The sequence below is a fragment of the Heptranchias perlo genome, chromosome 18 (assembly GCF_035084215.1).
Source record: "Heptranchias perlo isolate sHepPer1 chromosome 18, sHepPer1.hap1, whole genome shotgun sequence".
Taxonomy (NCBI): domain Eukaryota; kingdom Metazoa; phylum Chordata; class Chondrichthyes; order Hexanchiformes; family Hexanchidae; genus Heptranchias; species Heptranchias perlo.
This window is the reverse complement of record NC_090342.1, coordinates 57238262-57264913: the sequence shown is the minus strand read 5'-3', so window position 1 is coordinate 57264913 and position 26652 is coordinate 57238262. Positions and strand designations below refer to the sequence as shown.

The 26652-nt window shown below is 49.0% G+C and overlaps 1 protein-coding gene across 2 annotated transcripts in view; it reads left to right on the top strand.

The window, feature by feature from the left end:
- The window catches only part of kdm5a (lysine demethylase 5A), a 241156-nt gene that overhangs the window by 133550 nt on the left and 80954 nt on the right, over nt 1-26652 (top strand). For both annotated transcript variants that reach the window (XM_067999950.1, XM_067999951.1), the window contains exon 17: nt 12336-12486. In XM_067999950.1, coding sequence (XP_067856051.1) covers nt 12336-12486 — 151 coding nt within the window. The remainder of the gene's footprint in view (nt 1-12335; nt 12487-26652) is intronic.

Sequence of the window (26652 nt, the reverse complement as noted above, 5' to 3'; positions counted from 1 at the left end):
ATAAGCTCCAGTAGTGTGCTGCCAAGAGTTTCAGCACAACGTGGTGGACAAATTGATCCTTTGGCTCAGAACTCAATTGTGAGAGATTATTTTGTTTGTACAATGGTTTCTGGCATTTGTAGCAAGTATTTTTGAGAGCAAGAAAGATTGGGTGGGAGAGTGAGTTAGACATTGTCCATTCTCCTCTGGAACCTGGATTTGAAATCAGGTCACAAAGAAGGGATAAGGATCCTGTGTGAAATTAATTTGGGTAATCTCAGTATAATCGCTGAAGGGGGAGATGTGGTTCTGGAATCATAGAAAATTTACGGCACAGAAGGAGGCCATTCGGCCCATTGTGTCCGCGCCGGCTGAGAAACGAGCCACCCAGCCTAATCCCACTTTCCCGCATTTTGTCCGTAGCCCTGCAGGTCACGGCTCTTCAGGTGCATATCCAAGTATTTTTTAAATGAGTTGAGGGTTTCTGCCTCCACCAGCCTCTCAGGCAGTGAGTTCCAGACCCCCACCACCCTCTGGTGAAAATTTTTTTCCTCATTTCCACTCTAATCCTTATACCAATCACTTTAAATCTATGCCCCCTGGTTATTGATCCCTCTGCTAAGGGAGCTGGGTCCTTCCTACCCACGATCTAGGTCCCTCATAATTTTGTACACCTCAATCAAATCACTCCTCAGCCTCCTCTGTTCCAAGGAAAACAACCCCAGCCTATCCAATCTATCATCATAGCTAAAATTCTGCAGTTCTGACAACATCCTCGTAAATCTCCTCTGCACCCTGTCTGGTGTAATTACATCCTTCCTATAATGTGGTGTCCGGAACTGTGCGCAGTACTCAAGTTGTGGCCTAACTACCTGTCCTGCTACCTTCATGCACTCCAGTTTTTTGGCAACCAAAGGTATTAAGGGATATGGGCCAAAGGCAGGTATATGGAGTTAGATCACAGATCAGTCATGATCTTATCAAATGGCGGAGCAGGCACGAGGGGCTGAATGGCCTACTCCTGTTCCTATAAGGTCCCTCACTTCCTCTACACCTCTCATTTTCCTCCCATTTATTGTGTAATCCCTTGCCTTGTTTGTCTTCCCAAATGCATTACCTCACACTTCTCCGGATTGAACTCCATTTGCCACTTTTGCCCATCTGATCACTCCATTGATATCTTCCTGCAGTCTACAGCTTTCCTCCTCACGATCAACACGGCCTATCTTTGCGTCATTCGCAAATTTCTTAATCATGCCCCCTACTTTTAAGTCCAAATCATTAATGTATGCCACAAAAAGCAAAGGATCTAGTACCAAGCCCTGCGGCACCCCACTGGAAACAGCCTTCCAGTCGCAAAAACACCCGTTCACCATTACCCTTTGCTTCCTGCCACTGAGCCAATTTTGGATCCAATTTGCCACTTTCCCTTGAATCCCATGGGCCTTTACTTTTTTGACCAATCTGCCATGTAGAACCTTGTCAAAAGCCTTGCTAAAATCCACGTAGACGACATCAATTGCACTACCCTCATTGCTCCTCCTTGTCACCTCCTCAAAAAATTCAATCAAGTTAGTCAGATACCAGCTCTCCTTAACAAATCCATGCCTTTCTAAGTGACAGTTTATCCTGTCCCTCAGAATTGATTCCAGTAATTTGCCCACCACTGAGGTTAGGCTGACTGGCCTGTAATTACTCGGTCTATCCTTTGCTCCCTTTTTAAACAACGGCACAACGTTAGCAGTCCTCCAATCCCCCAGCGCTATGCCTGTATCCAGTGAAGTTTGGAAAATGATTGTTAAAGCCTCCGCTATTTCCTCCCTGGCTTCTTTTAACAGCCTGGGATATGTTTCATCTGGCCCTGGTGATTTATCCACTTTCAAAGATGCTAATCCCCTTAATACTTCCTCTCTCACTATGTTTATCCCATCCAATATTTCACACTCCTCCTCCTTAACTTCAATCCCTGCATCATCCCTCTCCTTTGTGAAGACAGATGCAAAGTATTTATTAAGAACCATACCCACATCTTCTGCCTCCACACATAGGTTACCTTTTTGGTCTCTAATAGGCCCTACTCTTTCCTTAGTTATCCTCTTGCTCTTAACGTATTTATAAAACATATTTGGATTTTCTTTGCTTTTACCTGCTAATATTTTTTCATGCCCTCTCTTTGCTTTCCTGATTTCCTTTTTAACTTCACCCCTGCATTTTGTATACTCCTCTAAGCTTTCCGTAGTATTGATTTCCCGGTGTCTATCATAGGCTTTCTTTTTCTGCCTTATCTTACCCTGAATGCTTCTTGACATCCAGGGGGCTGTAGATTTGGCAGCCCCTCCCTTTTTCTTTGTGGGAACATGTTTACCCTGAACCCCTTGAATCACCCCTTTGAATGTCTCCCACTGCTCTGACACTGATTTACCTTCAAGTATTTACTTCTGCTAAATCACTTCTCAGTTTAGTAAAATTGGCCTTTCCCCAATTGAAAACTTTTAACTCCTGCTCTGGCTTTGTCCTTTGCTAAAACTAACCGTATTATGATCACTACCATCAAAATGCTCTCCCACTGCTGCTTCTTCATTTCCTAGAACTAAATCCAGAACTGCCTCCCCTCTCGTTGGGCTTGTTAAATACTTGCTAAAAAAATTCTCCTGTATGCAATTTAAGAATTCTGCGCCCTCTATACCATTCACACTGTTTGTATCCCGGTTAATATTAGGGTAGTTGAAATCCCCTACTATTTCTGCCCTATTGTTTTTGCACTTCAGAAATTTGCCTATGTTTTTGCTCCTCTATCTCCCTCTGACTGTTTGGGGGTCTATAGTACACTCCCAGTAGTGTGACTGCTCCTTTTTTGTTCTTTAGCTTAACCCATAAGGCCTTATTTGATGCTCTTTCTAAAATATCATCCCTCCTCACAACTGTAATTCTTTCCTTAACCAAAATTGCAACCCCCCACTCCTTTTTTTATCCTCTTCTCTATCGCGTCTGAAAACCCTGTAGGGACGTTGAGCTGCCAATCCTGCCCCTCTTTAAGCCATGTTTCTGTAATAGCTAAGATATCATACTGCCACGTGTCTATTCGCGCCCTCGGCTCATCTGCCTTATTTCCTATACTCCTTGCATTGAGGTAAATACATTCAAGGACTGCCAAACTCCTCTAATGCACAGAAATTAACCACCATTTGTAACACTGAATTTAAAAGCTATGGGAGAGGCCCTGGATATAGAGTTTTCAGGCAGGATAGAGTGGGTGATAAAAAAAAAGGAGGGGGGTAGCATTATTAGTTAAAGAATCAATTACAGTTGTGAGAAGGGATGATATGCTGAATGGATCATCAATCGAGGCCATATGGGTTGAGCTAAGAAATAAAAAAGGGGCAGTCACACTACTAGGATTGCACTATAGACCCCCGAATAACGAAAGGGAGCTAGAAGAACAAATATGTAGGCAAATTCCTGAGTGAAAAAATAAGAGGGCAATAATAGTAGGAACTTCAACTACCCTAACATCAACTGGGATTCAAACAGTGTGAGGGGCACAGAGAGTGCAAAATTCTTGATCAGTGTCCAGGACAACTTTTTTAGCCAGTATGTGACAAGCCCAACAAGAGGGGATGCAATTCTAGATTTTGTCCTGGGAAATGAAGATGGGCAAGTGGGTGAAGTGACAATGGGTGACCATATTGGGGATAGTGACCACAATTCAGTTAATTTTAGCATTATTATGGAAAAGGACAGAGTTAAATCAGGAGTAAATGATTTAAATTGGGGGAAGGCAAATTTTACAGAACGAAGAGGTGATTTGGAAGAAGTGGACTGGACACAGCTACTTGAGGAGAAATCAGTGGCAAGCCAGTGGGAGGCACGAAAAAGTGAAATTCTACGGGTACAATGCAGACACATCCCCTAAAAGAAAAAGGGTGGCACTGCCAAATTTAGAGCCCCCTGGTTGTCTAGAAGTATACGGGGCAAGATAAAGCAGAAAAAGAAAGCTAATGACTGTCACAGAAAACTGAATACTGCAGAAAGCCTAGAGGAGTATAGAAAGTACAGGGATGATGTAAAAAAGGAAATAAGGAAAGCAAAGAGAGGTCATAAAAAATATTAGCAAGTCAGATTAAAGAAAACCCAAAGATGTTTTATCAGTACATTAAGAACAAGAGGATAGCTAAGGAAAAGGTGGGACCTATCAGGGACGTTAAGGCTAACTTGTGTGGAAGCAGAGGATGTGGTTGGGTTTTAAATGAATATTTTGTCTCCATATTCACAAAGGAAAGAGATGATCCGGACGTAGTAGTTAAAGAGGAGAGGTGTGAAATATTGGATAAGGTAAACATAACGAGAGAGGAAGTACGAGAGGGACTGGAATCCTTGAAAGTTGATAAGTCACCAGGGCCGGATGGATTGTTTCCTAGGCTATTGAAGGAAGCCAGGGAGAAAATAACTGATGCTCTGAGGATCATTTTACAATCCTCACTAGATACAGGGGACCGGAGGACTGGAAGACTGCAAACGTAGTACCATTGTTTAAAAAGGGTACAAGGGAAAGGCCGAACAATTATAGGCCGATCAGTCTTACCTCGGTGGTGGGCAAACTATTAGAATCAATACTGAGAGATAGGATAAACTGTCACTTGGAAAGGCATGGTTTAATCAGGGACAGTCAGCATGGATTTGTTCAGTGAAGGTCATGCCTTACAAATCTGATTGGATTCTTTGAGAAAGTGACAAGGAGGATTGATTAGGGTAGTGCAGTGGATGTTGTCTGCATGGATTTTAGTAAGGCACTTGACAAGGTCCCACATGGCAGACTGGTCAGAAAGGGAAAAGCCCATGGGATTTTTTTTTTTTATTCGTTCATGGGATGTGGGCGTCGCTGGCGAGGCCGGCATTTATTGCCCATCCCTAATTGCCCTTGAGAAGGAGGTGGTGAGCCGCCTTCTTGAACCGCTGCAGTCCGTGTGGTGAAGGTTCTCCCACAGTGCTGTTAGGAAGGGAGTTCCAGGATTTTGACCCAGCGACGATGAAGGAACGGCGATATATTTCCAAGTCGGGATGGTGTGTGACTTGGAGGGGAACGTGCAGGTGGTGTTGCTCCCATGTGCCTGCTGCCCTTGTCCTTCAAGGTGGTAAAGGTCACAAGTTTGGGAGGTGCTGTTGAAGAAACCTTGGCGAGTTGCTGCAGTACATCCTGTGGATGGTACACAGTGCAGCCACAGTGTGCCGGTGGTGGAGGGAGTGAATGTTTAGGGTGATGGATGGAGTGCCAATCAAGCGGCCTGCTTTGTCCTGGATGCTATTGAGCTTCTTGAGTATTGTTGGAGCTGCACTCATCTGGGCAAGTGGAGAGTATTCCATCACACTCCTGACTTGTGCCTTGTAGATGGTGGAAAGGCTTTGGGGAGTCAGGAGGTGAGTCACTCGCTGCAGAATGCCCAGCCTCTGACCTGCTCTCGTAGCCACAGTATTTATATGGCTGGTCCAGTTAAGTTTCTGGTCAATGGTGACCCCCAGGATGTTGATGGTAGGGGGATTCGGCGATGGTAATGCCGTTGAATGTCAAGTGGAGGTGGTTGGACTCTCTCTTGTTGGAGATGGTCATTGCCTGGCACTTGTCTGGCGCGAATGTTACTTGCCACTTATCAGCCCAAGCCTGGATGTTGTCCAGGTCTTGCTGCATGCGGGCACGGACTGCTTCATCATCTGAGGGGTTGCGAATGGAACTGAACACTGTGCAATCATCAGTGAACATCCCCATTTCTGACCTTCTGATGGAAGGATGGTCATTGATGAAGCAGCTGAAGATGGTTGGGCCTAGGACACTGCCCTGAGGAACTCCTGCAGCAATGCCCTGGGACTGAGATGATTGGCCTCCAACAACCACAATCATCTTCCTTTGTGCTGGATATGACTCCAGCCACTGGAGAGTTTCCCCCCTGATTCCCATTGACTTCAATTTCACTAGGGCTCCTTGGTGCCACACTCTGTCAAATGCTGCCTTGATGTCACGGGCAGTCACTCTCACCTCTGGAATTCAGCTCTTTTGTCCATGTTTGGACCAAGGCTGTAATGAGGTCTGGAGCCGAGTGGTCCTGGCGGAACCCAAACTGAGCCTCGGAGCAGGTTATTAGTGAGTAAGTGCCGCTTGATAGCACTGTCGACGACACCTTCCATCACTTTGCTGATGATTGAGAGTAGGCTGATGGGGCGGTAATTGGCCGGATTGGATTTGTCCTGCTTTTTGTGGACAGGACATACCTGGGCAATTTTGCACATTGTCGGGTAGATGCCAGTGTTGTAGCTGTATTGGAACAGTTTGGCTAGAGGCGCGGCTAGTTCTGGAGCACAAGTCTTCAGCACTACAGCCGGGATGCTGTCGGGGCCCATAACCTTTGCTGTTTCCAGTGCATTCAGCTGTTTCTTGATATCACGTGGAGTGAATTGAATTGGCTGAAGACTGACTTCTGTGATGGTGGGGATATCGGGAGGAGGCTGAGATGGATCGTCCAGTCACCACTTCTGGCTGAAGATGGTTGCAAACACTTCAGCCTTGTCTTTTGCCCTCACATGCTGGACTCTGCCAGCATTGAGGATGGGGATGTTTGCAGAGCCTCCTCCTCCCGTTAGTTGTTTAATTGTCCACCACCATTCACAACTGGATGTGGCAGGATTGCAGAGCTTTGATCTGATCCGTTGGTTGTGGAATCGCTTAGCTCTGTCGATAGCATGTTGCTTCCGCTGTTTAGCATGCATGTGGTCCTGAGTTGCAGCTTCACCAGTTTGGCACCTCATTTTTAGGTACGCCTGGTGCTGCTCCTGGCATGCTCTTCTACACTCCTCATTGAACCAGGGTTGATCCCCTGACTTGTTGGTAATGGTAGAGTGAGGAATATGCCGGGCCATGAGGTTACAGATTGTGCTGGAATACAATTCTGCTGCTGCTGATGGCGCACAGCACCTCATGGATGCACATTTCTGAGCTGCCAAATCTGTTCTGAATCTATCCCATTTAGTACGGTGATAGTGCCACACAACACGTTGGATGGTGTCCTCAGTGCGAAAACGGGACTTCATCTCCACGAGGACTGTGCGGTGGTCACTCCTACTAATACTGTCATGGACAGATGCATCTGCGACAGGTAGATTGGTGAGGACAAGGTCAAGTAGGTTTTTCCCTCGTGTTGGTTCGCTCACCACCTGCCGCAGGCCCAGTATGGCAGCTATGTCCTTTAGGACTCGGCCAGCTCGGTCAGTAGTGGTGCTACCGAGCCACTCTTGTTGATGGACATTGAAGTCCCCCACCCAGAGTACATTCTGTGCCCTTGCTACCCTCAATGCTTCCTCCAAGTGGTGCTCAACATGGAGGAGGACTGATTCATCAGCTGAGGGAGAGTGGTAGGTGCTAATCAGCAGGAGGTTTCCTTGCCCGTGTTTGACCTGATGCCATGAGATTTCATGGGGTCTGGAGTCAATGTTGAGAATTTCCAGGGCCACTCCCTCCTGACTGTATATCACTGTACCGCCACCTCTGGTGGGTCTGTCCTGCTGATGGAACAGGACATTCCCAGGGATGGTGATGGAAGAGTCTGGGACATTGGCTGAAAGGTATGATTCTGTGAGTATGGCTATGTCAGGCTGTTGCTTGACTAGCCTGTGGGACAACTCTCCCAATTTTGGCACAAGACCCAGATGTTGGTGAGGAGGACCTTGCAGGGTCGACTGGGCTTGGTTTGCCTTTGTCGTGTCCGGTGCCTCGTGGTCCAATGCCGGGTGTTCCGTCCGGTTTTATTCTTATTATGACTTTTTTTAGCGAGATTTTACATCTGAGTGGCTTGCTCGGCCATTTCAGAGGGCAATTAAGAATCAACCACATTACTGTGGGTCTAAAGTCACATATGGGCCAGACAGGGTAAGGACGGCAGGTTTCCTTCTCTAAAGGACATTAGTGAACCAGATGGGTTTTTACGACAATCCAGTAGTTTCATGGCCGCTATTATTGATGCTAGTTTTTTAATTCCAGATTTTATTTAATTAATTGAATTTGACATACCCAGCTGCCGTCGCAGGATTTGAACTCATGACTCTGGATTATGAGTCCCGCCTCTGGATTATTAGTCCAGTAACATAACCACTATGCTACCGTACAGCGGATACAGGGAAATGTGGCGAATTGGATCCAAAATTGGCTCAGTAACAGGAAACAAAGGGTAAAAGTCAATGGATGTCCTTGCGAATGGAAATCCGTTTCCAGTGGTGTGCCACAGGGCTCAGTGTTGGGTCCCTTGCTGTTTGTGGTATATATTAATGATTTGGAGTTGAATGTAGGGGGCATGATTGGCAAATTTGGAAACGACACAAAAATTGGCCGTGTAGTTGATAGTGAAGAGGATAGCTGTAGACTCCAAGAAGATATCAATGGGTTGGTGGAGTGGGTGGAAAAGTGGCAAATGGAGTTCAACCCGGAGAAGTGTGAGGTAATGCACTTAAGGAGGGCAAACAGTAAAAGGGAATACGCAGTAAACGGGAATATATTGAGAGGGGTATATATTGGAGTCATACCTAGCACAAAGGAAGATGGTAGTGGTTGTTGGAGGCCAATCATCTCAGCCCCAGGACATTGCTGCAGGAGTTCCTCAGGGCAGTGTCCTCGGCCCAACCATCTTCAGCTGCTTCATCAATGACCTTCCCTCCATCATAAGGTCAGAAATGGGGATGTTCGCTGATGACTGCACAGTGTTCAGTTCCATTCGCAACCCCTCAAATAATGAAGCAGTCCGAGCCCGCATGCAGCAAGACCTGGACAACATCCAGGCTTGGGCTGATAAGTGGCAAGTAACATTCGCGCCAGACAAGTGCCAGGCAATGACCATCTCCAACAAGAGAGAGTCCAACCACCTCCCCTTGACATTCAACGGCATTACCATCGCCGAATCCCCCACCATCAACATCCTGGGGGTCACCATTGACCAGAAACTTAACTGGACCAGCCACATAAATACTGTGGCTACAAGAGCAGGTCAGAGGCTGGGTATTCTGCGGCGAGTGACTCACCTCCTGACTCCCCAAAGCCTTTCCACCATCTACAAGGCACACGTCAGGAGTGTGTTGGAATACTCTCCACTTGCCTGGATGAGTGCAGCTCCAACAACACTCAAGAAGCTCGACACCATCCAAGACAAAGCAGCCCGCTTGATTGGCACCCCATCCACCACCCTGAACATTCACTCCCTTCACCACCGGCGCACTGTGGCTGCAGTGTGCACCATCCACAGGATGCACTGCAGCAACTCGCCAAGGCTTCTTCGACAGCACCTCCCAAACCCGCGACCTCTACCACCTAGAAGGACAAGAGCAAGCAGGCACATGGGAACAACACCACCTGCACGTTACCCTCCAAGTCACACACCATCCCGACTTGGAAATATATCGCCGTTCCTTCATTGTCGCTGGGTCAAAATCCTGGAACTCCCTTCCTAACAGCACTGTGGGAGAACCGTCACCACACGGACTGCAGCGGTTCAAGAAAGCGGCTCACCACCACCTTCTCGAGGGCAATTAGGGATGGGCAATAAATGCTGGCCTCGCCAGCGACGCCCACATCCCGTGAACGAATAAAAAAAAAGTGAGAGACCTTGGAGTGCATGTGCACAGGTCCCTGAAGGTGGCAGTACAGGTAGATAAGGTTGTGAAGAAGGCATACGGAATGCTCTCCGTTATTAGCCGAGATATAGAATACAAAAGCAGGGATGTAATGATGGAACTGTATAAAACGCTGGTAAGGCTACAGCTGGATATTGTGCGCAGTTCTGGGCACCACATTACAGGAAGGACGTAATTGGTCTGGAGAGAGTGCAGAGAAGATTTACAAGAATGTTGCCAGGGCTTGAAAATTACAACTACGAGGAGAGATTGGATAGGCTGGGGTTGTTTTCCTTGGAGCAGAGGAGGCTGAGGGGAGACTTGATTGAGGTGTACAAAATTATGAGGGGCCCAGATAGAGTAGACAGGAAGTACCTGTTTCCCCTAGCGGAGCATTCAAGAACTAGAGGACATAGATTTAAGCTGATTGGTGGAAGGATTAGAGGGGACATGAGGAATAACATTTTTACCCAGAGGGCGGTGGGTGTATGGAATTTGCTGCCCGAATTGGTGGTAGAGGCAGGGACCCTCAACTCTTTTAAAAAGTTCCTGGACCTGCTCCTAAAGTGCTGTAAGCAGCAGGGCTACGGACTGGGTGCTGGAAGGTGGGATTAGAATGGGAACCTGGTTGTTCTTCGAGCCTGCGCGGACACGATGGGCCGAATGGCCCCCTTCTGTGATGTATCTTTTCTATGGTTGTGTGGTTCTATTAAAATAAACTGAAGTCTCTGTGGTGCAGTTATTGGAGTAAAGTCGATGGAATTGTATTCTGTTCCCAGTTGTGCTGTACCTACCCTGGGATCGTTTGATAGGACAGTGCAGAGGGAGCTTTACTCTGTATTTAACTCATGCTGTACCTGCTTTGAGGGTGTTTGATGGGAGATTGATCATAGAATTGTAGAATGATACAACACAGAAGGAGGCGATTCGGCCCATTGTTCCTGTGCTGGCTCTTTGAAAGAGCTTTCCAATTGGTCCCATTCCCCTGCACTTTCTCCATAGCCCTGAAAATTTTTCCACTTCAAGTATTTATCCAATTCCCTTTTGAAAGTTATTATTGAATCTTTCAGACAGTGCGTCCCAGATCATTACAACTCGCTACGTAAAATTTTTTTTCCTCATGTCGTATCTGGTTCTTTTGCCAATTACCTTAAATCTGTGTCCTCAGGTTACTGACACTTCTGCCACTCGAAACAGCTTTTACTTCTTTACTGTATCAAAAGCCTTCATTATTTTGTAAACCTCTATCAAATCTCCCCTTAACCTTCTCAGCTGTAAGGAGAACAACCCAGTTTCTCTAGTCGATTTATGTATCTGAAGTCTTTCATGCCTGGTACCATTCAAGTAAACCTTTTCTGCACCCTCTCTAAGGCCTTGACATCCTTCCTAAAGTTTGGTGCCCAGAATTGAACACAATATTCCAGCTGGGGCCTAACCAGTGATTTATAAAGGTTTAGCATCACTTCCTTGTTTTTGTACTCTGCCTTTATTAATAAAGCCCAGGATCCCGTATGCTTTTTTAACAGCCTTTTCAATTTGTTTGCCATCTTCAAAGACAGTTTTGTATCCACGCTGCCACTGCCCCTTTAATCCCGTGGGCTTCAATTTTGTTAACAATTCTATTATGTGGTACTTTATCAAACGCCTTCTGAAAGTCCATATACACATCAACTGCACTACCTTCATCAACCCTCTGTTATTTCAGCGAAGAACTCAATCAAGTTAGTCAGACACGATTTGCATTTAACAAATCCACATTGGCTGTCATTTATTAACCCTTGTTATTCCAAGTGGCAATTAATTTTGTCCCGTATTATTGTCTCTAGAAGTTTCCCCACCACCGTCGTTAGGCTGACTGGTCTGTAGTTGCCAGGTTGATCCTTCTCCCCTTTTTTTGAACGGGTATAACATTTGCAACCCTCCTCTGGATCTGTACTCTGTATGTTAGATACACTGCATGCTGTACCTGCCCTGGGAGTGGTTGATATTGTCACTGTCTAAAATACGAAGTGTTCTACTTCCAAGCTCACAGCTTCAAAAACTCAAAATTTGCCCAGAAGAAAAATTAAGTCTTAAATAAGGGTTATGAAAAGTAAAAACACAAACTGGAAACACACAACAGGTCAGTCAGCATCTCTGGAGAGAACAGATAAGTGAGGTGCAGATCCTTCTTCAAATCTTCGATATTAGAATCTGCAATGCTTTGACACAAGGGGTATTGATGCAGGGACGATAACCTTATTTAAGTAGCATTGGCGAGCTCCTTTGAAGGCTACTACCAGTTCAGGCACTGCTCCTGTTCTGCAGGTTCTGTAAAGCACATGCCCAATAATCTATGTAATCAGGTTAGGCTGCTCTTTTTGTACTGGGATATAAATTTCAATGAGTAGGTTCTGTTCTCCTCCCAACACAACATCAATGAAAGTATGTAAAGCAATACAAGAGATCTAATTTGTACAGTTAATGGCATTATAATGTAAATGTTGGTGCCATAAATACATAAATGGTATTGGAAATTCCATCACACCTCAGAATCTGATTATAGAAAAGTTACCACTCTCTCCTTTCCCTCCTCCCCAGAGAAAAAGAAACTTGGTTCACTTCATCCAACATACTTAAGGCTCTTGTGGCTTCATCTGATTATTTGGAAATTGCTGATTTACAGTTTCTATAAATTTGAAGTAGTGCTTTCTGTTATCCTCGCTCCTGACCAGATCTTTGTGAGCTGAAAACTCGGTTGGAAGAAGCAGAAGAGAAGAAATTTCCTGAAAATGATCTGCTGCGGCAGCTGCGAGCTGCTGTGAAAGAGGCAGAAACTTGTGCTTCTATTGCCCAACTGCTCGTCAGCAGAAAGCAGCGCAACAGGTAAGCAGCCTGACATCTGGGAGAGCAGGTGGTACTTCTGCTTTGTGATGAAAGTTTTACATATCGTTCTTCAGAAGTTCATTAAATTTTCTCCCCCATCTCTCTTTTAGTCTCTTCTTGGTCACCTTGTTCCATCATAGATGGCAGTTTGAGCATCTGATCCCTGGTCTGTTCCGTTTGTGATATTTGAGCACTGCGAGGTTAGATAGACGAAGATAATTGCATGAATGAGATTTAGGATAAAGAAGTTTTATGAAGATGGAACTGAGGTGTTAATAGAGAGTACTGTAGAATTTTACATGGAGAATACCAACTGGGATTTGATGTGCATATATGCCAACCATTAGAATTTGAGGTTGTGGTCAGCGCTTCTGTATTTGCTGACAAAAACCTGCACAGACCCGTTCCCTTAGTCCTACTTCTACCCAAGCCCAGCTGCTGTTTGCACTGTTTAAAGCCACTTTCAACACTAATGGCAGGGATTGCGGCTGCCGTGAGAGTCTGTGCTGACAGTATGTAGAAGCCACAATCCCTGCCATTAGCGCTGGGAGTGCTGCTTAGAGGAGCCTGGTCTATTATATTAGTTGCCAGACAGGTTAGCATGGAACTGAGCAGGGAATGGATGCAGTATTTAATGGATGACAATGAAGGGGAGCAGGAATGGGGAGTGGATGGCAATGGAATGGAAAATAGGAGAAGGAAGAGGATGGGAGGAGAGGAAGGAGGGTGTCAACATTCAAAGATAAGGGAGTGAGGAGGGGTGCAGTGTCTGAAATGGGGGGAATTTGAATGGGGTACAATGTCTGAAATGCTGGCGAGTTGGATGGGGTACAGTGTCTTTGAACAGGTAGGGAGCTGGATGGGGTACAGTGTGTGTGAAAGGGTGGGGAGCTGGATGGGGTACAGTGTGTGTGAAAGGGTGGGGAGCTGGATGGGGTACAGTGTGTGTGAAAGGGTGGGGAGTTGGATGGGGTACAGTGTGTGTGTGAGAGGGTGGGGAGTTGGATGGGGTACAGTGTGTGTGAAAGGGTGGGGAGTTGGATGGGGTACAGTGTGTGTGTGAGAGGGTGGGGAGTTGGATGGGGTACAGTGTGTGTGTGAGAGGGTGGGGAGTTGGATGGGGTACAGTGTGTGTGAAAGGGTGGGGTGTTGGATGGGGTACAGTGTGTGTGAGAGGGTGGGGCGTTGGATGGGGTACAGTGTCTGTGTGAGAGGGTGGGGAGTTGGATGGGGTACAGTGTGTGTGTGAGAGGGTGGGGAGTTGGATGGGGTACAGTGTGTGTGAAAGGGTGGGGAGTTGGATGGGGTACAGTGTGTGTGAGAGGGTGGGGAGTTGGATGGGGTACAGTGTGTGTGTGAGAGGGTGGGGAGTTGGATGGGGTACAGTGTGTGTGTGAGAGGGTGGGGAGTTGGATGGGGTACAGTGTGTGTGTGAAAGGGTGGGGAGTTGGATGGGGTACAGTGTGTGTGTGAGAGGGTGGGGAGTTGGATGGGGTACAGTGTGTGTGAGAGGGTGGGGAGTTGGATGGGGTACAGTGTGTGTGTGAGAGGGTGGGGAGTTGGATGGGGTACAGTGCGTGTGAGAGGGTGGGGAGTTGGATGGGGTACAGTGCGTGTGAGAGGGTGGGGAGTTGGATGGGGTACAGTGCGTGTGAGAGGGTGGGGAGTTGGATGGGGTACAGTGTGTGTGAGAGGGTGGGGAGTTGGATGGGGTACAGTGCGTGTGAGAGGGTGGGGAGTTGGATGGGGTACAGTGTGTGTGTGAGAGGGTGGGGAGTTGGATGGGATACAGTGTGTGTGAGAGGGTGGGGAGTTGGATGGGGTACAGTGTGTGTGAAAGGGTGGGGAGTTGGATGGGGTACAGTGTGTGTGTGAGAGGGTGGGGAGTTGGATGGGGTACAGTGTGTGTGAAAGGGTGGGGAGTTGGATGGGGTACAGTGTGTGTGTGAGAGGGTGGGGAGTTGGATGGGGTACAGTGTGTGTGAAAGGGTGGGGAGTTGGATGGGGTACAGTGTGTGTGTGAGAGGGTGGGGAGTTGGATGGGGTACAGTGTGTGTGAGAGGGTGGGGAGTTGGATGGGGTACAGTGTGTGTGTGAGAGGGTGGGGAGTTGGATGGGGTACAGTGTGTGTGTGAGAGAGGGTGGGGAGTTGGATGGGGTACAGTGTGTGTGTGAGAGGGTGGGGAGTTGGATGGGGTACAGTGTGTGTGAGAGGGTGGGGAGTTGGATGGGGTACAGTGTGTGTGTGAGAGGGTGGGGAGTTGAATGGGGTACAGTGTGTGTGTGAGAGGGTGGGGTGTTGGATGGGGTACAGTGTGTGTGAAAGGGTGGGGAGTTGGATGGGGTACAATGTCTGTGTGAGAGGGTGGGGAGTTGGATGGGGTACAGTGTGTGTGAAAGGGTGGGGAGTTGGATGGGGTACAATGTCTGTGTGAGAGGGTGGGGAGTTGGATGGGGTACAGTGTGTGTGTGAGAGGGTGGGGAGTTGGATGGGGTACAGTGTGTGTGTGAGAGGGTGGGGTGTTGGATGGGGTACAGTGTCTGTGAAAGGGTGGGGAGTTGGATGGGGTACAGTGTGTGTGTGAGAGGGTGGGGAGTTGAATGGGGTACAGTGTGTGTGTGAGAGGGTGGGGAGTTGAATGGGGTACAGTGTCTGTGTGAGAGGGTGGGGAGTTGGATGAGGTACAGTGTGTGTGTGAAAGGGTGGGGAGTTGGATGGGGTACAGTGTGTGTGAAAGGGTGGGGAGTTGGATGGGGTACAGTGTGTGTGAAAGGGTGGGGAGTTGGATGGGGTACAGTGTGTGTGAAAGGGTGGGGAGTTGGATGGGGTACAGTGTGTGTGTGAGAGGGTGGGGAGTTGGATGGGGTACAGTGTGAGTGAAAGGGTCGGGAGTTGGATGGGGTACAGTGTGTGTGAAAGGGTGGGGAGTTGGATGGGGTACAGTGTGTGTGTGAGAGGGTGGGGAGTTGGATGGGGTACAGTGTGTGTGAAAGGGTGGGGAGTTGGATGGGGTACAGTGTGTGTGAAAGGGTGGGGAGTTGGATGGGGTACAGTGTGTGTGTGAGAGGGTGGGGAGTTGGATGGGGTACAGTGTGTGTGTGAAAGGGTGGGGAGTTGGATGGGGTACAGTGTGTGTGAAAGGGTGGGGAGTTGGATGGGGTACAGTGTGTGTGTGAAAGGGTGGGGAGTTGGATGGGGTACAGTGTGAGTGAAAGGGTGGGGAGTTGGATGGGGTACAGTGTGTGTGTGAGAGGGTGGGGAGTTGGATGGGGTACAGTGTGTGTGTGAGAGGGTGGGGAGTTGGATGGGGTACAGTGTGTGTGAAAGGGTGGGGAGTTGGATGGGGTACAGTGTGTGTGAAAGGGTGGGGAGTTGGATGGGGTACAGTGTGTGTGAGAGGGTGGGGAGTTGGATGGGGTACAGTGTGTGTGTGAGAGGGTGGGGAGTTGGATGGGGTACAGTGTGTGTGAGAGGGTGGGGAATTGGATGGGGTACAGTGTCTGTGTGAGAGGGTGGGGAGTTGGATGGGGTACAGTGTCTGTGTGTGAAAGGGTGGGGAGTTGGATGGGGTACAGTGTGTGTGAAAGGGTGGGGAGTTGGATGGGGTACAGTGTGTGTGTGAGAGGGTGGGGAGTTGGATGGGGTACAGTGTGTGTGAGAGGGTGGGGAGTTGGATGGGGTACAGTGTGTGTGTGTGAGAGGGTGGGGAGTTGGATGTGGTACAGTGTGTGTGTGAGAGGGTGGGGAGTTGGATGGGGTACAGTGTGTGTGAAAGGGTGGGGTGTTGGATGGGGTACAGTGTGTGTGTGAGAGGGTGGGGAGTTGGATGGGGTACAGTGTGTGTGTGAGAGGGTGGGGAGTTGGATGGGGTACAGTGTGTGTGAGAGGGTGGGGTGTTGGATGGGGTACAGTGTGTGTGTGAGAGGGTGGGGAGTTGGATGGGGTACAGTGTGTGTGAGAGGGTGGGGAGTTGGATGGGGTACAGTGTGTGTGAGAGGGTGGGGAGTTGGATGGGGTACAGTGTGTGTGTGAGAGGGTGGGGAGTTGGATGGGGTACAGTGTGTGTGAAAGGGTGGGGAGTTGGATGGGGTACAGTGTGTGTGTGAGAGGGTGGGGAGTTGGATGGTGTACAGTGTGTGTGAAAGGGTGGGGAGTTGGATGGGGTACAGTGTGTGTGTGAGAGGGTGGGGAGTTGGATGGGGTACAGTGTCTGTGTGAGAGGGTGGGGAGTTGGATGGGGTACAGTGTGTGAAAGGGTGGGGAGTTGGATGTGGTACAGTGTGTGTGTGAGAGGGTGGGGAGTTGGATGGGGTACAGTGTCTGTGTGAGAGGGTGGGGAGTTGGATGGGGTACAGTGTCTGTGTGAGAGGGTGGGGAGTTGGATGGGGTACAGTGTCTGTGTGAGAGGGTGGGGAGTTGGATGGGGTACAGTGTCTGTGTGAGAGGGTGGGGAGTTGGATGGGGTACAGTGTCTGTGAGAGGGTGGGGAGTTGGATGGGGTACAGTGTGTGTGTGAGAGGGTGGGGAGTTGGATGGGGTACAGTGTCTGTGTGAGAGGGTGGGGAGTTGGATGGGGTACAGTGTCTGTGAGAGGGTGGGGAGTTGGATGGGGTACAGTGTGTGTGTGAGAGGGTGGGGAGTTGGATGGGGTACAGTGTGTGTGTGAGAGGGTGGGGAGTTGGATGGGGTACAGTGTGTGTGAGAGGGTGGGGAGTTGGATGGGGTACAGTGTGTGTGTGAGAGGGTGGGGAGTTGGATGGGGTACAGTGTGTGTGAGAGGGTGGGGAGTTGGATGGGGTACAGTGTGTGTGAGAGGGTGGGGAGTTGGATGGGGTACAGTGTGTGTGTGAAAGGGTGGGGAGTTGGATGGGGTAGTGTGTGTGTGAAAGGGTGGGGAGTTGGATGGGGTACAGTGTGTGTGTGAGAGGGTGGGGAGTTGGATGGTGTACAGTGTGTGTGAAAGGGTGGGGAGTTGGATGGGGTACAGTGTGTGTGTGAGAGGGTGGGGAGTTGGATGGTGTACAGTGTGTGTGAAAGGGTGGGGAGTTGGATGGGGTACAGTGTGTGTGTGAGAGGGTGGGGAGTTGGATGGGGTACAGTGTGTGTGAAAGGGTGGGGAGTTGGATGGGGTACAGTGTGTGTGTGAAAGGGTGGGGAGTTGGATGGGGTACAGTGTCTGTGTGAGAGGGTGGGGAGTTGGATGGGGTACAGTGTGTGTGTGAGAGGGTGGGGAGTTGGATGGGGTACAGTGTGTGTGTGAGAGGGTGGGGAGTTGGATGGGGTACAGTGTGTGTGTGAGAGGGTGGGGAGTTGGATGGGGTACAGTGTGTGTGTGAGAGGGTGGGGAGTTGGATGGGGTACAATGTCTGTGTGAGAGGGTGGGGAGTTGGATGGGGTACAGTGTGTGTGTGAGAGGGTGGGGAGTTGGATGGGGTACAGTGTGTGTGTGAGAGGGTGGGGAGTTGGATGGGGTACAGTGTGTGTGTGAGAGGGTGGGGAGTTGGATGGGGTACAGTGTCTGTGTGAGAGGGTGGGGAGTTGGATGGGGTACAGTGTGTGTGTGAGAGGGTGGGGAGTTGGATGGGGTACAGTGTGTGTGTGAGAGGGTGGGGAGTTGGATGGGGTACAATGTCTGTGTGAGAGGGTGGGGAGTTGGATGGGGTACAATGTCTGTGTGAGAGGGTGGGGAGTTGGATGGGGTACAGTGTCTGTGTGAGAGGGTGGGGAGTTGGATGGGGTACAATGTCTGTGTGAGAGGGTGGGGAGTTGGATGGGGTACAGTGTCTGTGTGAGAGGGTGGGGAGTTGGATGGGGTACAGTGTGTGTGTGAGAGGGTGGGGAGTTGGATGGGGTACAGTGTCTGTGTGAGAGGGTGGGGAGTTGGATGGGGTACAATGTCTGTGTGAGAGGGTGGGGAGTTGGATGGGGTACAGTGTCTGTGTGAGAGGGTGGGGAGTTGGATGGGGTACAGTGTGTGTGTGAGAGGGTGGGGAGTTGGATGGGGTACAATGTCTGTGTGAGAGGGTGGGGAGTTGGATGGGGTACAGTGTCTGTGTGAGAGGGTGGGGAGTTGGATGGGGTACAGTGTGTGTGTGAGAGGGTGGGGAGTTGGATGGGGTACAGTGTCTGTGTGAGAGGGTGGGGAGTTGGATGGGGTACAATGTCTGTGTGAGAGGGTGGGGAGTTGGATGGGGTACAGTGTCTGTGTGAGAGGGTGGGGAGTTGGATGGGGTACAGTGTGTGTGTGAGAGGGTGGGGAGTTGGATGGGGTACAGTGTCTGTGTGAGAGGGTGGGGAGTTGGATGGGGTACAGTGTGTGTGAGAGGGTGGGGAGTTGGATGGGGTACAGTGTGTGTGAAAGGGTGGGGAGATGGATGGGGTACAGTGTGTGTGAGAGGGTGGGGAGTTGGATGGGGTACAGTGTGTGTGAAAGGGTGGGGAGATGGATGGGGTACAGTGTGTGTGAGAGGGTGGGGAGTTGGATGGGGTACAGTGTCTGTGTGAGAGGGTGGGGAGTTGGATGGGGTACAGTGTCTGTGAGAGGGTGGGGTGTTGGATGGGGTACAGTGTCTGTGTGAGAGGGTGGGGAGTTGGATGGGGTACAGTGTCTGTGTGAGAGGGTGGGGAGTTGGATGGGGTACAGTGTGTGTGAGAGGGTGGGGAGTTGGATGGGGTACAGTGTGTGTGAAAGGGTGGGGAGATGGATGGGGTACAGTGTGTGTGAGAGGGTGGGGAGTTGGATGGGGTACAGTGTGTGTGAAAGGGTGGGGAGATGGATGGGGTACAGTGTGTGTGAGAGGGTGGGGAGTTGGATGGGGTACAGTGTCTGTGTGAGAGGGTGGGGAGTTGGATGGGGTACAGTGTCTGTGAGAGGGTGGGGTGTTGGATGGGGTACAGTGTCTGTGTGAGAGGGTGGGGAGTTGGATGGGGTACAGTGTGTGTATGTGAGGGTGGGGAGTTGGATGGGGTACAGTGTGTGTGAGAGGGTGGGGAGTTGGATGGGGTACAGTGTGTGTGTGAGAGGGTGGGGAGTTGGATGGGGTACAGTGTGTGTGAAAGGGTGGGGAGTTGGATGGGGTACAGTGTGTGTGAGAGGGTGGGGTGTTGGATGGGGTACAGTGTGTGTGAGAGGGTGGGGAGTTGGATGGGGTACAGTGTGTGTGTGAGAGGGTGGGGAGTTGGATGGGGTACAGTGTGTGTGAGAGGGTGGGGTGTTGGATGGGGTACAGTGTGTGTGAGAGGGTGGGGAGTTGGATGGGGTACAGTGTGTGTGTGAGAGGGTGGGGAGTTGGATGGGGTACAGTGTGTGTGTGAGAGGGTGGGGAGTTGGATGGGGTACAGTGTGTGTGAAAGGGTGGGGAGTTGGATGGGTACAGTGTGTGTGAAAGGGTGGGGAGCTGGATGGGGTACAGTGTCTGTGTGAGAGGGTGGGGAGTTGGATGGGGTACAGTGTGTGTGAAAGGGTGGGGAGTTGGATGGGGTACAGTGTCTGTGTGAGAGGGTGGGGAGTTGGATGGGGTCCAGTGTGAGTGAGAGGGTGGGGAGTTGGATGGGGTACAGTGTGTGTGAAAGGGTGGGGAGTTGGATGGGGTACAGTGTGTGTGTGAGAGGGTGGGGAGTTGGATGGGGTACAGTGTGTGTGAGAGGGTGGGGTGTTGGATGGGGTACAGTGTGTGTGAAAGGGGGGGAGTTGGATGGGGTACAGTGTGTGTGTGAGAGGGTGGGGAGTTGGATGGGGTACAGTGTGTGTGAAAGGGTGGGGAGTTGGATGGGGTACAGTGTGTGTGAAGGGTTGGGGTGTTGGATGGGGTACAGTGTGTGAAAGTGTGGGGAGGTTGGAAATGATGGTAATACATGGCCAAATCTTAGATTTCAAGATGTGTTCTCTGGCTCCAGGAACTATATAAACTGGGTGAGAATCACAGAAAGATACAACACAGAATGAGGCCATTTGGCCCATATTGTCTGTGCCAGCTCTTTGAAAGAGCTATCCAATCACTGCCTGACTTTTCCCCATAGCCCTGCAAATTTTCTCCCCTTCAAGTATTTATCCAATTCCCTTTTGAAAGTGACTATTGAATCTGCTTCCACCTCCCTTTCAGGCAGTGCATTCCAGGTCATAACAACTCGCTGTGTAAACAAATTTCTCTTCTGCCCCCTGGATGTTTTGCCAATTATCTTAAATCTGGGTCCTCTGGTTACTGACCCTCCTGCCAGTGGAAACAGTTTCTCCCCATCTATCAAAACCCCTCATAATTTTGGACACCTCTATTAAATCTCCCCTTAACCTTCTCTGCTCCAAGGAGAACAATCCCAGCTTCTCTAGTCTTTCCATGTAACTGAAGTCCCTCATCCCTGGTACCATTCTGGTAAATCTCCTTTGTACCCTCTCTAAGGCCTTGACATCCGTCCTAAAGTGTGGTGCCCAGTATTGAACACAATACTCCAGCTGAGGCCTAACCAATGTTTTATAAAGGTTTACCTTTTATAGATTTAAGCTGATTGGCGAAAGGATTAGAGGGGACATGAGGAAAAACTTTTTTACCCAGAGGGTGGTGGGTGTATGGAATTCACTGCCCGAATTGGTGGTAGAGGCAGGGACCCTCAACTCTTTTAAAAAGTACCTGAACCTGCACATAAAATGCTGTAAGCTGCAGGGCTACGGACCAGGTGCTGGAAGATGGGATTAGAATGGGCACCTGGTTGTTCTTCGAGCTGGCGCAGACTTGATGGGCCGAATGGCCCCCTTCTGTGTATATCTTTTCTATGGTTCTACCATAACTTCCTTGCTTTTGTACTCTATGTCTCTATTTATAAACCAAGGATCCCACATGCTTTTGTAACAGCCATATCAACTTGTCCAGCCACCTTCGAAGCTTTGTGTATGTGAACCCCCAGATCTCTCTTGGCTCACCTCGTTCTTCCTTGCAAAATGCATCACTTCACACTGCTCTGCGTTAAATCTCAACTGCAATATGTCTGCCCGTTTCACCAGTCTGCCTTTGTCCTCCTGACACCCTATCTCTGTCTTGAAAGAGGAGCCAGTCAAGGTTATCACCCATCCTGTTTGATGTGTTGGATGGAATTGAAAGGGGTGGTGTGGGAGTATCTGATCCTGGTATTACTGAAAATATTGTAATGCTGCTTTTTACTGTGAATATTGTGTTGTTGACTCAGCTTAGGATCTAGTGCACTTGACTCACCATCTTCTGCAATGGGCTAGCCAATAGGATACTGTGGTGCATGACCCCAGTTGTAATGGTATGGCTGTACACAGCTCAAAGGAGATGTCAGAAGTCTTGATTGGAAGGCGTGAAGGCCATCTGCCTCATTTGTTAATTCATTGGTGTACCTGTGGACCTTGGTGAATACCAGTTCCACCTGGATAGAGTCCTTGTGTGCTTGGGTGGGGCCAAGGGCACTTTGCTCTTTCTTCAGTAACAGCAAAGTCAAAAGCAGTGTTACCGTGTGCACAGGATGTGTTTAAATAGTTCTCCTTCATGGTTCGGTGCTCTTAGGCATACAACGAGCTTCCTCCAGCCCACATGTGAGTTCCAAACTATGAGGTGGATCTTTGGCAAAAAGAGGAAATGGTTACAGGGAGGATACTGAAGTATCACGAAATACCCATGTGTCAGACTCATGGCGGGTATGTTTGAAAGGAAAGGTATTTTGGGTGGCCAGGGAGGAAATTTCTTGGAGGCCTCTAAATTTAATCTCCAAAAAGTGAAGAATGTGGCAACAGTGTTGCACTACATTGAAGGGGGTTGCGAGATTGACGTTTTGCTCGAGATTGCATCCAGATCTACAACCCTTTTGAGAGTAATTAAGGGCTTTTGTGCCCAGGGATTAAGGATCCAACATCTTTGCAGGTGATCGTTGTTGACTCGGCAGAAGCACCCCCAGTTCCGTAACCCTAACGTAGTGCTGACCCAGGTGGGCAGGCTTCAGTATGTTTTTGTGGCACAGGGGGATGTTATCTTGAGCTCAAGAGTCCTAGTATCAGTCAGCAAAGTCCTGCACCTCCCCCAAACCCTCATTTCAAAGGCACAATCGTCCCTTTTTGGGAGCAGGACACTTGCATCACTTACAGAACTCCCTCATGATCAAGATATTAGCAAATGAATCTACTAGTCCAATGAAATCTGCTAAATTCAGACAACTGAGCATGGAGTTCTGAGTGCTGATAATGGCATTGCAGCACTTTGTGCTATTTATTCAGGGCAAATGTAAGGAGTCTTACAACACCAGGTTATAGTCCAACAGATTTATCCGCGGTACAGCAACCGAAGAAGAAGAAAGAGTCAAATTGGACTCCTCCGGAGGGTCGCCGCCATAAGCTTGACATGTATGCTCAGGAGATGCGTCAATGCCAGATTCATCAGCCGCACTCACAAGACAGCCCAGAATGTCACCCAAGCACAACGCAACGCCATCGACGCTCTCAAGACCAACCGCAACATAGTCATCAAACCAGCGGACAAAGGAGGAGCCATCGTCATACAGAACAGAACGGACTATTGCAAAGAAGCATACCGACAACTGGACAACCAGGAACACTACAGACAGTTACCCGCAGATCCGACCAAAGAACATATCCACCAGCACAACAAACTGATCAAGACCTTCGATCCAGACCTTCAAAGCATCCTACGCGCTCTCATCCCACGTACTCCCCGCGTGGGAGACTTCTACTGCCTCCCAAAGATACACAAATCCAACACACCCAGACGTCCTATCGTATCAGGCAACGGAACCCTGTGTGAGAACCTCTCTGGATACGTCGAGGGCATCCTGAAACCCATCGCACAGGGAACCCCCAGCTTCTGTCGTGACACTACAGACTTCCTACAAAAACTCAACACCCACGGACCAGTTGAACCAGGAACACTTCTCACCACGATGGACGTCTCGGCACTCTACACCAGTATCCCCCACGATGACGGCATCGCTGCAACGGCCTCAGTACTCAACACCAACAACAGCCAATCTCCAGACGCCATCCTACAACTCATCCGCTTCATCCTGGATCACAATGTCTTCACCTTCGATAACCAGTTCTTTATCCAAACACACGGAACAGCCATGGGGACCAAATTCGCACCCCAATACGCCAACATTTTCATGCACAAGTTCGAGCACGACTTCTTCACTGCACAGGACCTCCAACCAACGCTATACACCAGATACATCGATGACATTTTCTCCCTATGGACCCATGGCGAAGAATCACTGAAGAGACTACATGATAACATCAACAAGTTCCATCCCACCATCAAGCTCACCATGGACTACTCCTCAGAATCGGTTTCTTTCTTGGACACACGAATCTCCATCAAAGACGGGCACCTCAGCACCTCACTCTACCGCAAGCCCACGGGCAACATCACGATGCTCCACTTCTCCAGCTTCCACCCTAACCACGTCAAAGAGGCCATCCCCTATGGACAGGCCCTGCGAATACACAGGATTTGCTCAGACAAGGGGGAACGCGATGGACACCTACAGACGCTGAAAGACACCCTCGTAAGAACGGAATATGACGCTCGACTCGTCGATCGACAGTTCCGACGGGCCACAGCGAAAAATCGCATAGACCTCCTCAGAAGACAAACACGGGACACAGCCAACAGAGTACCCTTCGTTGTCCAGTACTTCCCCGGAGCGGAGAAACTACACCATGTTCTTCGCAGCCTTCAACATGTCATCGATGACGACGAACACCTCGCTAAGGCCATCCCCACGCCTCCACTACTCGCCTTCAACCAGCCACCTCACCTCAAACAGACCATCGTTCGCAGCAAATTACCCAGCTTTCAGGAGAACAGCGTCCACGACACCACACAACCCTGCCACGACAACCTCTGCAAGACATGCCAGATCATCGACACAGATACCACCATCACACGAGAGGACACCACCCACCAGGTACATGGTTCATACTCCTGTGACTCGGCCAACGTTGTCTACCTCATACGTTGCAGGAAAGGATGCCCCGGAGCATGGTACATCGGCGAGACCATGCAGACACTGTGACAACGGATGAACGGACACCGCGCAACAATCGCCAAACAGGAGGGTTCCCTCCCAGTCGGGGAACACTTCAGCAGTCAAGGACATTCAGCCACCGGTCTTCGGGTAAACGTTCTCCAAGGCGGCCTTCGAGACACACAACAACGCAAAATCGTCGAGCAGAAATTGATAGCCAAGTTCCGCACCCATGAGGACGGCCTCAACCGGGATCTTGGGTTCATGTCACGTTACACGTAACCCCACCAGCGAAAAAAAGTTATCTGTTTTTAATACAACTGGTCATTCTCTCTTTTTCTCTACCTTTCGAATGTTTCTCTCTCTCTCTGTCTATCTCTCTCTCTCTGTCTATCTCTCTCTGTCTCTGTCTCTCTCTCTCTCTGTCTCTCTCTCTCTCTCTGTCTCTCTGTCTCTCTCTCTCTCTCTCTCTCTGTCTCTCTCTCTCTGTCTCTCTCTCTCTCTGTCTCTGTCTCTCTCTGTCTCTGTCTCTCTCTCTCTCTGTCTCTCTCTGTCTCTCTCTCTCTCTCTCTCTCTCTCTCTGTCTCTCTCTCTCTGTCTTTGGGTTCTGACCGTTTGTATATTCAGTAGTCTTGTATGTAATGTCTCTCTGTCTGAACACTATTCAACTCCTTTGATTGCCTTGATAACGGGCAGTTGGAAAGATTATCTGTAATCACTAGGCATTGTTCTCTGACTATATATGCGGTACCTTTCATGGAATCCCACACTCACCTGATGAAGGAGGAAGCCTCCGAAAGCTTGTGATTTTAAATAAATCTGTTGGACTATAACCTGGTGTTGTAAGACTCCTTACATTTGTCCACCCCAGTCCATCACCGGCATCTCCACATCATATTCAGGGCAAGGCAGTCTTTTGACAGACAATCCTTAGTAGTCCAATACACAAAGAGCAGGGGCACTCATTCCCAGGTACTCTTAGTCCACGATTTGGCACATTGATTATCTCTCTTGGGTCTGTACTTGGAGGGAGTGAACAGTTTGAGGGCGAATGCTTTTAGTCGCCTTACTGCGCACCCACACAAATGGAAGATCCATCAGTGATATTTGGCAATTGAAGGCAGTCAGTAATCAATGTTTTGTGTCCCCAGAACATTATATCTACGTGGAAGCAGCACTGCTCTCCATATCCCTTAGGAGCTGCAGAAGGCACATGTGAACTAGCCTAAACTCATTCTAATCACTCCCTGCTAGCCCTATCTACACCAGTCTACCTCAAGAATAGAGTGATTCGTCTCAGACTCCTGATCATAAGTAACATTGTGGCCCCACGAGAGACACTGGTGATGCTTAACCTCAAAGCATATATAGGGCAGACCCAATATTTATAATAACATGGTTTCTATCTATATCCATAATATATTAAAAATTTTAGGGCTGTTTGTGGGCACTTGCTGCCATTTTTTCCCATTATAAATTCCAGTGCCCACATTGGAAACTGTGTAAATGTATTACACTAGCGACACCCACCTGCTTGTGGAGGAGATGCAGCTCGGTTTCAAGCAGAATTTAAGTACAGGTGTAACCATAGCAGTTTTTCATGAGCTGCAGTTTCAAACTGTGTTCTTATCTTTTGGCATGTTTCTTCGTGAGCTAAAAGGATGTCGTGACCTGTTTGCCTCTTCTGATTCCAAAGTTGGATCTTTAAGTGGTCCTTGATGGAAAAAACATTTGAGTGTCTTTGAACTTGAAATTTGAAATTTCTTGCTTGGAAGACAGTGTTCATGGAGTATTAGTTTCAGCCTCAGGGCTTTAGTTGAAGATCAGTCTTATTTGGTATGAGGTTAGGGCATTTCATCGGACTAAAATCAGTGGTAGTTTTGCAATTTAATTTAATTGAAATTGTTGTATCCACTTTGCCTGCCTTCCCATTGTTTTGAGTGAGGATCATGGTGTCACTGTGTAGTTAGTGGAGAGTTTTAAGCTCATCAAAATGAGGACATTAGAAAGTCCAATCAGTTATCAGTCAGATATGTTGAGAAGCCCTTGTATAATTCAGTACTGAGCCGGGTATGGTCTAATGGTTGCTGGGCTGTATTCTCTAATGTTACCTTGCAACAACAACTTGCATTTATATAGCACCTTTAACGTAGTCCCAAGTAGCCAGTAGATGTTTC